This window comes from Amblyomma americanum, chromosome 1, assembly GCF_052857255.1.
Source record: "Amblyomma americanum isolate KBUSLIRL-KWMA chromosome 1, ASM5285725v1, whole genome shotgun sequence".
Taxonomy (NCBI): domain Eukaryota; kingdom Metazoa; phylum Arthropoda; class Arachnida; order Ixodida; family Ixodidae; genus Amblyomma; species Amblyomma americanum.
In genome coordinates this window covers 52,099,582-52,111,751 of record NC_135497.1, presented here as the reverse complement: position 1 = coordinate 52,111,751, position 12,170 = coordinate 52,099,582, and the positions used below count along the sequence as shown (strand labels likewise).

The 12,170-nt window shown below is 47.2% G+C and overlaps 1 protein-coding gene across 2 annotated transcripts in view; it reads right to left on the bottom strand.

Annotated features, from left to right (window-relative positions):
- Positions 1-2,100: 2,100 nt before the first annotated feature.
- The window catches only part of LOC144132736 (carboxy-terminal domain RNA polymerase II polypeptide A small phosphatase 1-like), a 62,187-nt gene continuing 52,117 nt past the window's right edge, over positions 2,101-12,170 (bottom strand). For both annotated transcript variants that reach the window (XM_077665360.1, XM_077665350.1), the window contains one exon: positions 2,101-2,636. In XM_077665360.1, coding sequence (XP_077521486.1) covers positions 2,373-2,636 — 264 coding nt within the window. In that variant the 3' untranslated portion in view covers positions 2,101-2,372. The remainder of the gene's footprint in view (positions 2,637-12,170) is intronic.

Sequence of the window (12,170 nt, the reverse complement as noted above, 5' to 3'; positions counted from 1 at the left end):
GCCCAGCGTGTGGTTACCACTGTCGACTAGCAGCGCAATCAATTTTATTATGCAACAGTAAAGAATTGGTGTATGAAAAACGAAGTAAACCGTGGCGCGCGGCTGCGTGCAGAGCAGGCGGACAGCGATACATCCGCCCACCTCCCCTAGCAGGCCAGATTTCGAACCAGTACGCGCTTGCAGCAGGTGCGAACACCCCCCGTAGTTATCCGGCCGCCAACCGCTATGAACGTAACTGAAGGAGGAATTGGTGCTACAGTCTGTAAATCATAGCCGCTGGGAGGCATAGGAAGTTTCACCACCAGGTATAACAGTCAAAAACCCTAAACACAAATGCCTTCATTATGCCGCTTAAATAAAAGAAAACCTAATATAAGCTAATGGAATAACTTTTGTTCAGGGTGAAAAATGATTTATATAGAAAAAATGACACTCTTGAAACTACTGCCTCCGGGCAGTATTGTCTTTTAATGATTCCAGTTAACCCAAGAAGAACATGGCTGCGAATGCCTCTTGAAAAAAGCCCCCTCCCCTCTTCCCTCCCAGCCAATGTTGGCACGATTATTCCCACAGATAGTCAGACAGCAGTCAACGCAGCGCAGCCAGGCTTCCAAGTGCCGTGTAGTTTCCGACAGTTGCTTGTGCGCCACCCCTACATATGCGAAAGACGTCGGCAGTGTCCTCAGGTACCTACGCATCGACACTGTGACCGAAAGATAAGGCACGCTGTGAGCAAAGTGCAAACAGGTACGGCGAGGGCCCACTCACACTATACGCAGACTGCAATATGGATTTAGAAGTTTGTGCCAGCACGTCAACGGCGCTGACATTCAGTAAAGCTTTTTTGAGAGTAGAACTGAATGGGTGATGGACTCGTGCTTTGCGGCTTTGATAGCGCGGCTGATTTGGAACTTGAAGGCATAACCCAGGGGGCCCAGTCGGTTTGCTATCATCAATAATTTTTGATAGTTGACCTGGAAAATGTACAAGCATAAGCAAGACCGGTCAAATACATTCGAAGTATCCTGATGAGCTCACAGCCAGCCTGTCCTGCATGTCTTTTAGTTTCTGCGCTTTGCTTTGGGTTCGGCTGTTACAGCCCACTACACAACAGTACAGCATCACGCCAGCTCCGTTTGTACACAATACGCGAACATGTAAACTTTGCTGTGTCAACACGTGAGGTAGCTGCATCGACTGCCGTCTACGACGGCAGGCAGGCGGACTACCAGGAGGCACAGCATTGCCGGCGTTCTTACAAGCTCCCTATACGAAATGTCATCAGAGAGGGCTATCGAAGGGCCACAACTGAATTCCTGGCAAGCACAACACGACAGCTTGCAAAACGAATGGTATGCAGTAGCCCTGGACAGCAAAGCAGGCAAAGTAATTTTGCCCAAATGTGACACAGCCTGCTTAGTGCTTGTGCAAGAGTTCACAGAGCAACACAGCCCTGCGATAGGCTCATAAAAGTCGTATGATAATCAGCGCAGTAATTACAACAGCAATGTTTTCTTATCACCTCAACAACAACTTATTTGTGCCTTTAGCTTTGGCAGTAAAAATTCTGCATGAAAATTTGACATGTTTTAAATCAGTCACAGCAGAGGTAATTATATCCGAAGGCATTCCGTTTTCACAAGAGTGCCCGACAGCTTGATGTTTCAGAAACATTCAGGAAATTTCTCTAACGCTGCTCTGCATGTCTACACACGGCCTGAATTTTATTGCTGTTCATGTTCCATCTCCACAGAAGCACGAGCGCACAACCGAATGTGCAAAAAAAAAAAGAGCCGAGAGCGCGCACGGGCAAGAATGCACCTACGCGGGCCGACTCCAAGGTTTGTTTCGGTATACTTTAACCGATACGACCACAGTAGACAAAATTGTGCAGGGCCACCACAAATACTCAGCCACGAAAGAGATTTAAAATGGTAGGAGCATTCCTGGCTGATGCGTTCGTGGCCAACCATCGAGGCACAACGTGGCGCGTGCATTGTCTGACCGAAACGCTAGATGCTTTTGCTGTGTGCTGAAAATCTTCCACGAGCAGGCAGACAATGCAGAGTCATGTGGCAGTGAAGCAGACAAGGGCAGGTGTGCAAGCTGAAATAGTCCTCTTTAATCTATGATACAGATGAGATTATGGAACACTGTTATTATACAAACTCCCCGGTGCCGCACCGGGGAAGAAACAAGGCACAAAGGAGCAGCCGGCCTCCCCCCCTCCCACTTTAAGTAGGCTGCCCGAAAGCTCCCGGGCGGCAAGAGTCTTTCGACTAGCACGGGACCCGTAAGCGCTTTGTACTGCCGGCGGAGGAGGGGGGGCTATTCCACTGCTGCACAAGACAGGGAGCATCACGCGTGCGTGTTTAATGGCGGGCCACTGCCCCGCCATGGGGTCCTTTGTCTGGCGAAATGCTAGGAGCCACCACAGCATGCAGCGCTGCACCGTTCATGAGCAGCGGTGCCGGGAAGGCTGGTGAGCCGCCGCCGCCGCCGCCACCGCCTGCAGCATTGTTGGAGTTTCGCAGCACCGTGTACACATCTTCGACACGGCTCAGTTTGTCGAAGAACGGCATCAGGTCCCGCAGCTCTGTGTCCGACATGTCGTCGAACCAGGACCCCACAGGCACCTGCCAAGAGCAGCAAGAAGTCATCAAAAACGCCACAAAACCAGCAAAAAACACGAAATGCTAGTGTGCACCAACAGCCTTCCCTGGTCTACTTTGGTGTTTTTTTTTTGTTAGGAATGGAAATGGCGCAGCAATTCTCACTTCTCGGTGGACACCTTAACCACTTCCTAAGAAAAGGGAAAAACGTGGGAGTGAAAAGAGGTGCCGTGGTGGAGGGCTCCGGAATAATTTTTACCACCTGAGGATATTTAATGTGCACTGACATTGCACGGCACACGGGTGCCTTTTGAGTTTCGCCTCGATGGAAACACAGCCGCCACAGTCGGGTTCGAACCTGCATACTCCAGACTCATTGCTTGCAGACTCTGTCCACTTGCAAGAGGGATTGCAGCTAGCAAAGGTGATTCAAGACGTGATGTTGCATCTCCGTTGCGGTACACAATGAGGCCAAGTGCAGTGCTTGCCATAGTGCATTTTAAACAGTTTATAGCCATATCACTTTGCCATGAATGCTTCGTTCACATGTTGTGCAGTTAATAACAGCCACTGCAGCCTAAGTAAAATTTCAGTCAAGATGGCCTTAATACTTCAAAGGCCCATTGGAGCGGTATTATGTGAGCGATGGGTTGCCCAAAAAGTTGCTTTTTCAGCTGATTGTGTGAGTTTGATGGCAAGAGGGAAGTGTGACGTCGACTGGGGCAAACGATTCCAGCCTGTACCAAAACCAAGCACGAAACAAGACCACTTACCTAATAACTTAAGCTTCAATAATTTTCCTCTGTTCAAAGCCACTTGCCTGTAGTCTTTGACAACTCCATCAACAATTTCCTGGTTAGCTTCAGCTCACCCAACTGCTTACACCGTTGCATGCACCAACAGACTTTGTGAAACGTGAAATAAGGAATGCCTATCATATTTACACGCATAATTTGCACATCCCCAATTTATTACCCGGGTCTATGAAAAACATTTAATCGCATATTTTACACTCGCTGCTATGCCAGACCACCAGCATGCACGCGGTTGCACGCTTGGTAGTCTTGGGAAGACCGGCGCGGCCGTGTTTTCGTGTGCGGCTACAAAAATGAGAGGCGAGGGGACGCCACCACTCCACTCGAGGGAAGATGCCACTGCCAAAGCCAGGCCAAAGCGAAGTCATACCTTCGGAATAAAAGTGCTTTGTTTTGATTGTTAATTAGTTTGTAAACTGGTTCCGGCAAAAAAAAAATCAAATTGTGCGCCGTTTACTCCACTCACTAGCCCTGGCAGTCGCTTTCCCAATGAACAGCTGTGAGAGAAAACTTCCGGTAGCCTCCAGCACGCTAGGGAACCTTAAACTATTGAATCGTTTACTCTTCAGTTTACCGCTCGTCAGGCGGCCCGGGCCGCACGCGAGGGTGCCATTTTATCGCCTTTTATCGCCATTTGCCTCTGCCTGCTGGCTTTGCAATTTTAAAGTTGTGCGTTTGTTGCTCTGAGCTGCTCACGCACAGTCATGCCATCCCGTGGGAAACTACAAAATGTAGGGCAAGGTGGCAGAGAGGGGGTTATGTAGACTTACATTTGGAGTCAAATTTTTTTGGTCCGCGAGGTACAGGGGGGGGGGGGGGGGGTCGACGTATAGGCAGCAATATGCAATTATGTTCTTTGTAGGGTTTTTTTAGGACATGCTGGCGAAATCTCGGCGAAATTTTCGCACACCCTTTCTGAAGCCCTATTTTAAAGGAAAAATGGAAAATGGGCGCAAATAAGCATTTTGTTTGAAGTGTTTATGCAAGCAGCAGACAATCGCAGCATGGCACCCATGCAGCCACACTTAAATCACTGCACATCCACAATTCTTTTGCATATTGTAGGATGCTAACTAATGGTGTCGGTTGATGCTGAGCGGGGTATTTCAGCCGGTCCCATTGAACATTTTGTGCAAATATATAGCACTAAAGTTCGCATTTGTTCGTTCACAAGAATATTCTACATGCTGAAGGTGTGCCACGGCCCTGCAAGTGGCGCTTCACGTAAAAGGTGATCACTTGACCGTGGAGACGGTCGGATGTGTTGGCTTGGAGAGTTACAGGAAGCGCTGGCACTGTGAAACCGCATGACGAGGTGAACATGGGGTATGCATGACGGTAGTCTTCTTTCCATGCGGGAAAGGCAGCATTCGGTGCTTAGCTTGTCGTGCGATGAAGCCAAACTAAATGACCGAAGCCTAGCGGCGCCCCTCACCTGGATTTCTTCGTTCGCTAGGCTGCCAAAGGACTTAAACTCCACCTTAATTTTAATCGTTGATTGTTCTATTTATGGCACGCTGGTATCACTATTCGACCTCTTATGATTGGCAGTGGCTAGTTATTCGTGAGGGTAGCCTTCTCTCCATGCGGGAAAGGCAGCAATCGGTGCATAGCTTGTCGTGCGATGAAGCCAATCTAAATGGCCGAAGCCTAGCAGCGCCCCTCACCTGATTTCTTTGTTCACTAGGCTGCCAAAGGACTTAAACTGCACCTTAATTTTAATTGGAGATTGTTCTATTTATAGCACGCTGGTATTACTATTCGACCTCATATGATTGGCAGCGGCTAGTTATGCGTGAGGGTAGCCTTCTCTCCATGCGGGAAAGGCAGCATTCGGTGCATAGCTTGTCGTGCGATGAAGCCAATCTAAATGGCCGAAGCCTAGCAGCGCCCCTCACCTGGATTTCTTCGTTCACTAGGCTGCCAAAGGACTTAAACTGCACCTTAATTTTAATTGGAGATTGTTCTATTTATAGCACGCTGGTATCACTATTCGACCTCATATGATTGTCAGCGGCTAGTTATGCGTGAGGGTAGCCTTCTCCATGCGGGAAAGGCAGCCTTCGGTGCATAGCTTGTCGTGCGATGAAGCCAACCTAAATGGCCGAAGCCTAGCAGCGCCCCTAACCTGGATTTCTTCGTTCACTAGGCTGCCAAAGGACTTAAAGTGCACCTTAATTTTAATTGAAGATTGTTCTATTTATAGCACGCTGGTATCATGATTCGACGTCTTATGATTGGCAGTGGCTAGTTTGAAAGCACTGTCGCCTGTGGATTTGATGCAAAGCAGGCTAGGCCTAGAGACTCCTAGCGAGCAGTGCACTGTCAGCACACCGGTGGGCGGCACATCACTGTAAGAAAGGTGTCACTAGCGTGCGTGCACAGTATTCTTGATTCTAGGTTATATATAAGCATACATATTGCCGTCCCCTTTGAGTTCGATATACCTGGGATCGACTTTATATGCATGCAATATAAACAGAATCCAGCAAAAAGCAACTGAACCTTGAAGAGGTCATGACATCATTTTTAGACCGTAGAAGCTGTTTATTCATTTTGTTCACTATGCATCTCGGAACAACTGGAGCATAATATGATCTCATTTGATGCAGCGAGTAATTCCTAATTGAATTTTTAAAGGTTCTCCTGAACCGTGTGGCAGTCGAGAAACACTGGCGCGCTCGCGGCCCACGATGACATACAGACGGTACAGTTAACAAGAAGTGTTGGGTAGTGGAAAAAGTGGCGGCCCCTCACGAGGTGTGTGCACAAACTCATCAGATGGCGCACGTGGTCAATTCCCGAGAACTGGCTGACCCGGGCAGCAGGCAAGGCGCGGCGAGCGCCTCGCCATGTTTTTAGTGCGAAAGCGCTACTTAGTGATCACTAGCAAAGCTGGAAAACCCGAAATATGTGCAAAGCTTCAACCTTTGACGGAGCCCAAGCACCAGAGGCCTTGCGCAGCTGCTCCGTCAATGCGGGGAATTGGCATCCCCCCTCCCCCCCAACCCCCGCGCATCGCAGCCGATAGTGGCTGCAAGTGTTTTCGTGCGTCCTACTCAGTTTAACTCTTTCTTTACCGCACCATAGGCAATGGGCCATATATAGCCCACAGTTTGAACCTGCCCCCCAAAATTCAAGACTGCGCTCCTTGACAAGCTGCACCATCTAGTTTGCTTCTATAACACCATCTTTTATTTCAGATTTTTTTCCTTTCCTAAGGCGAGGAGACGAGGTTAAAAAAAGAAACCAGATTTAAGGTGGGTTCACACTGGAGTCGCAGAGGTCGTGCGACAGGTTTAAATCAATTTGCTGCGCTCCCTCCCCGCTTTACTACGGAAACCATAACTAACTGCACGAAATCGGTCCTGGTGTTCACGGTCCAGTGAATCTGCCTTTAGTCTGCGGTATCAAGGTGCGGTGTAATGGTTTCGTGGCGCATTCCTGCAAGACCAAAGGCTACATTGAGCACACTGAGAATGGGGAGCGCTAGATTCAAGACAAGAGAACAACACCACATAGGAACACCACGAGACACGAGCGTTTTTGCGCTCGTGTCTCGTGGTGTTCTTAAGTGGTGTTGTCCCCTTGTCTTGATTGTAGCGCTCCCCAGTCTCAGTATGCACGACCAACTAGCCCCCTACAAAGCTTTACACTGAGCACCCTAGTGGGTTCTTATGGTGTCTTTTTTTTAATGGGAGAGCATTAGTTGGCTCCTTGCAGGAAAACCCCCTCCTGGAGCAACAGGCCACAAGGAAGGAGTAGATGCAGAAATCCAGAAAGGAAGTTGACTTCGCCCCTCCTCCTCCTCCTTGGAGTGCTATACAATACAGAGTGCCCTCCAGATTGGGGGGGGGGGGGGGGCAGAAGCATGGCCTGCCAAGGATTTCACCTGCCCTGGAGCAATAGACACCACAAGAGAGGGGTAGATGGAGAAATCCAGTGGACTTTCTGGTGAATGGGAACAGGTTTGGAAGGCTCCTCCTCCTTTTTGCTGTGCTATACACAGTGTTGGCAGTAACGCGTTGCAAGTAATGGCGCTACCGGTAATGGGTTACTTTTTTGGTAACTTAGTAACGTACTCGTTACCATTTTCGGAACTGTAACAGGTAACGTCCTTACATTAACATTTTTACTAGTTACTTTTCGTTCAAGTTGTGACCTACTCCGCCCCCTTATTTAGAAAAAAAAAGCGCAGAGCAACTAAAGTGATGATGTAAGTAAACAAAATGAACAGGTGCTCTCGACGACCCTTGTTGCAGCTCGCAGGCATGCAAGAAAACACCTGCCCTTGACAACGCACCCAACTAAAAGAAAAAGACAAAAAAGCCATAAAACACGGAATACGTGCACAAACACGCATTCACACACTCGCCTTCACCTACCTCCCCTTCCCAAACCACTCAAACACACAACTCTCTAAAGAGTGGAAGAATGTACAGCACTTTGGAACATCACATTTTTCATAATTACCTTAAATTTATTGAGTTCAGCGATGTTTTCTTCATGAAGTTAGAATTGATGATGAAATGTCATTTTGTGTTTAATATCAAATTCAGAAAATGGCTTCACCATGTGCCACAGAGTCAGAAGCCATCGCATCTAACTCTACCGGCAACTTTAGGCCACTATAACATTGCTTAGCTCCGGCACATTTGTGCAAAGTATTCTCGTTAAATCAGGATTTCGCGTAAAATTTTGTTTGGGGCACAAGTTTCATGTGAAATGTGAGCTTTATAAAATTGTTATCTCATGTTCTTAATTCGAGGACTAATTAAAATGAATGGCTATGAGGTAACTGCACAGTAAGGTGCGCTACTTTTTTTCGGTAACGATAACGCATTACCTTTTTTTTGTACGCAACAGAGGTTAGTAATGCATTCCTTTTTTTCTGTCACATTTGCAACACTGGCTATACAATACCAAACCTACTGCCTTCAAGATTGGGGGGGGGGGGGGGGGAAGAAAGTCAACTTTTGCAGTGAATGGAAACAGGTCTGGAGGCACCTCTCCTCCTCCCAGCAGTGGCTATACAATACCGTATAAGCTGGATAAGAAAACAAACTACCCTCAAAATGGGGGTGGCTGGACCAACACCCTCTAGAGGAGTTAAGGGCTTCTGGCTGTCCCCCCCCCTCCCCCGAGCTGTCAGTCAAAAAGAGGCCTGCACAGAAGTTCCCTGCATTGTAAATGAGGCAAGGAATACAATGCAGAGTCTAGGCCTATATGCATAACAAGTGCTGCGTGACCATTTGTCGGACTAATTAAAAATCGCAGCTCAAAAATCATGTTTTCAAGTTTCCCCGGGATGAAGAATAGAAGGCCTGGATTAGGGCAATACCACGAGCGAATTTCGTTGTGCCACCGCCCAGTGTCTTCAAATAAAGTCACTTCTGAAAGATAGGGTAGACTTAGCGCTGCATTTTATAAGAGTGTCTTTAAACCAGGAACCTTGTTACAATTTTAAGCGGTGAATGTAACATTTCAAGAGATAGCTCCCTTGCCAAGTTACAGCTGCTGTTTAAACGAAATTGAACATCCCTCTAGGTTTAACTTCACTTTATTGAGATCGACATCGTGCGAGCGGCCTCCTACATCGCCGAGCTTACAGAGAGCACCACCACTGCACCACTTTCGCACAGGCGCAATCCCATCAAAGTTTCCAGGATGCCCGTCTGGTCTTTCTCAGCCATGCACCTCAAGGGATGTCCCCGACTCAAAGTGAACGCCTCTCGAGTCTGCTGATTTGAAGAAAGCACTTGAAGAGTCTGCCGAAGTATTCCGTAAAAAGCAGGAAGCGGATAAATTTTTAAACCTAAGACTTACCGGAATATGTAGCCAGCAAGAAGTCCACATTCTAGCATATTATGTAAGCAATTGAACGCCTCATTTACTGCACACATTGAAGACCAAGCTTCATGCATCAAATATCCAGTTGCAGTAAAAGCTGACTTTATTATGACAGTTTACTTTGTAAAGGCGCCGGTAACGAAAATGGAAATCAATTCCTCCACTCCATCTATAGGAAAACAGCAAGAAATTGGTGGCAGAGCTACTTGAGACCATTGAGAAGAGCTGCGCCGACCTCAGTCGAAGTTCTAAATCTACAAATGAAAACATCTGCTAGCTATGTTGTAATTACGTGGACAGCGGAAATGTATATATTTGTCTTGAGAGCAAAACTATAATAAATACACAGATGGTGGAACGAGTGAAACTGATGCAGGACAAGAACAAGGAGGCACACACATAACACCGCCGTGTGCCTCCTTTGTCCTGCGTCAGTTTCACTGGTTCCACCATCTGTGCATAATGAACCAACTAACCCAGCAGTTTACTGAACTATAATAAATACATGTGTCCCAAATATAACTGTACATACGAAGCTCTGAAGCAAATCGAGTGTGTTTCATTTCGGATTAAAGGTGCGCTCCATAAAACTGTCCATACAAAACTAAGGAAGGTAAAGATTTAGAACATAGGTAAATTTATTTATGTAATGTATAAAGAAACATTTAATGAGAAACACAAGAACGCGCAATGCGACAAAGCTGCTGACATTGGTACCTATATACAACCTTTGCAAAGCTCGTTAATGGCTACTGCCTCTAAATAAATGTCCCATTAAGTGCCTGCTTTTTATCCTAGCATTTAGCTGAAGAAACAGTGTGGATTGACCAATAGAAGCTTATTGCTAATAGGTGATCCCAGCGGAGATTCCTCCAACTCCGCCGTTGGAGGAATCCGCCGTTGCAGCGGCATTACTTGGCGAGATTAAAATTCTAGCTAGAAGCAAAGATAGATTAGCTCGGGAACTGGCAGAAGCCTTTTTTATCATAGAGAGAGGTGGCATGTGCGTCAGCACCACTTCTATCTCCCTAGGAGAAAGTGAGCATAGATTGCTAAACAATATGCAATAATGAGTAGGTTTGGTTTGAGTGCTTTTTTGTTATTTATTTTCTTTTCCTTTTTTACCATGTAAGAAGTGTGCATGCGTTCACATTCTTCGGGCTATATATATGCAACATGTGGCTTTCAACAAACATAGTTTGAGTCAGCACCCGTCCTGTCTGGTCTTTCTGTGTGGTTTGTGTAAAAATTAGCGCTGTTTTTACTTTTGTTACTCATGAGCTCCCACGGAGATAGAGCATCTTAATCGGCAGCATTTGCCAAAAGAGACCAGTCTAGTCTGCACTGAAGACTGCAGCAGGCGAAAACTTTGCAGCGATTTTCGGCTACTTCTCTGAAACCCACTGCTGAATCTCCTGGCTACTGACAGCCCCACTTTCGCCTGAAATTGCTTTTCGCCCAATGCTGTGGCGGTTTTTAAACCATTGCAGCCACCCAGTGCTACTGTAAAAGTTTTCTTCACCAAGAGCCGTGGCAAACCAATTGGCATTCTCCATTCACATGGGGCCATCCACAGGGATATTTTTCGCTTGGACTTCCGAGAAACCACGCATACAGCGCCTTCTGAACATTGTCAAAAGCAGCAGGGTGCACACGACGTGCTCCCGAGCGACTTTGCTCACCTGCTTTAAGCGTGATGTCCTGCTTGTTTTTTAACAGCCTACTTAGAGTGCTCCGCGGAATGCCGATTGCGTGTGCCGCGGAGGACTTCTTTTCACCATTCTTGACGTGCCAGATCACCTCAGGCTTTGTTGCAAACTCCAGATTCTTTCTCTTTTTTACGTCCGTGGGTGCCATAGCTCATTAGATGACAGCAGTCACGCACGCTACAATCGGAGCGTTGAAACAGACATGCACAAGAAAAATGCGACAGCCTCGCACTGGCCGATGGAGTCCACTGACGTCGGTCGAGTCGGGGAGTCAGCAGAGTCAACGAAGGAATGACAAAGGCACAAAGGGAAATGAAGGAGAGAGAGGAAGAAAACTCAGCGGAAATAAGCCGTTGGTGCTAGTTGTGCCAGTCAGGGCACCGCGGGCGCAACCACCATCTGGCTCTTTCCAGTTCTCGTTTCCCTCACCAGTGAGGAGGCACTGCCATCACTTATGACCAGTTTTCTCTCTTTCCCGAGGAATAATGGCTTGCAAACGTCTCCGCTCGTCCTCCGTGCCGCGCGTTGAGCAACCGGAGATGCGAGTGTCTTTGGGGAGAGCGCACCTTGCAGGGGCCCGGCGCGGCGTTCGAAATATCGAACGGCCGGCGAAACTGGAGTTCGATATACTACGCAACTGTCCTACACTTTTACATAATATTTTCAAGAGGATAATCTTTGTGTTCGATACAGACAATAATTCGAAATATGTTGGTTTGATATATCCGGATTCGACTGTAGGCAGAATTCAAGCTGACTGAAAAATATTTACTTCCAGGTATCTACCACGCAGTACCCCTTCTATGCAGCGTCCTGGTGCTCTTCCATGATGCGTGAATGGCCTTCATCACGCTTCCTCAAGTTCACCTTTGCAAGTTCACCTTTGCAATAGCTGTTCCACGCGCGTAGCGCAAGACAGTGGGAAACTTAACGAGCACTAAGGGACCTGCCACATTTGATTCGTGAAATTAGGTGCCCGTGAAATATTCATAAAATGCTATTTTATCCATATTCAAGCTATGATAAGCTGCAGAAAATAAATTTACAGTATTTTGTACTTATATCAGTCATGACAATGTATCTAGAGTAACTACCACAGCATACAAACAACCACAGCCACCACACCTGCATCATCCCTTCTGAAACTTGGAATTGCGGCCCGGCGCACAACTGTTCGTTTCTTT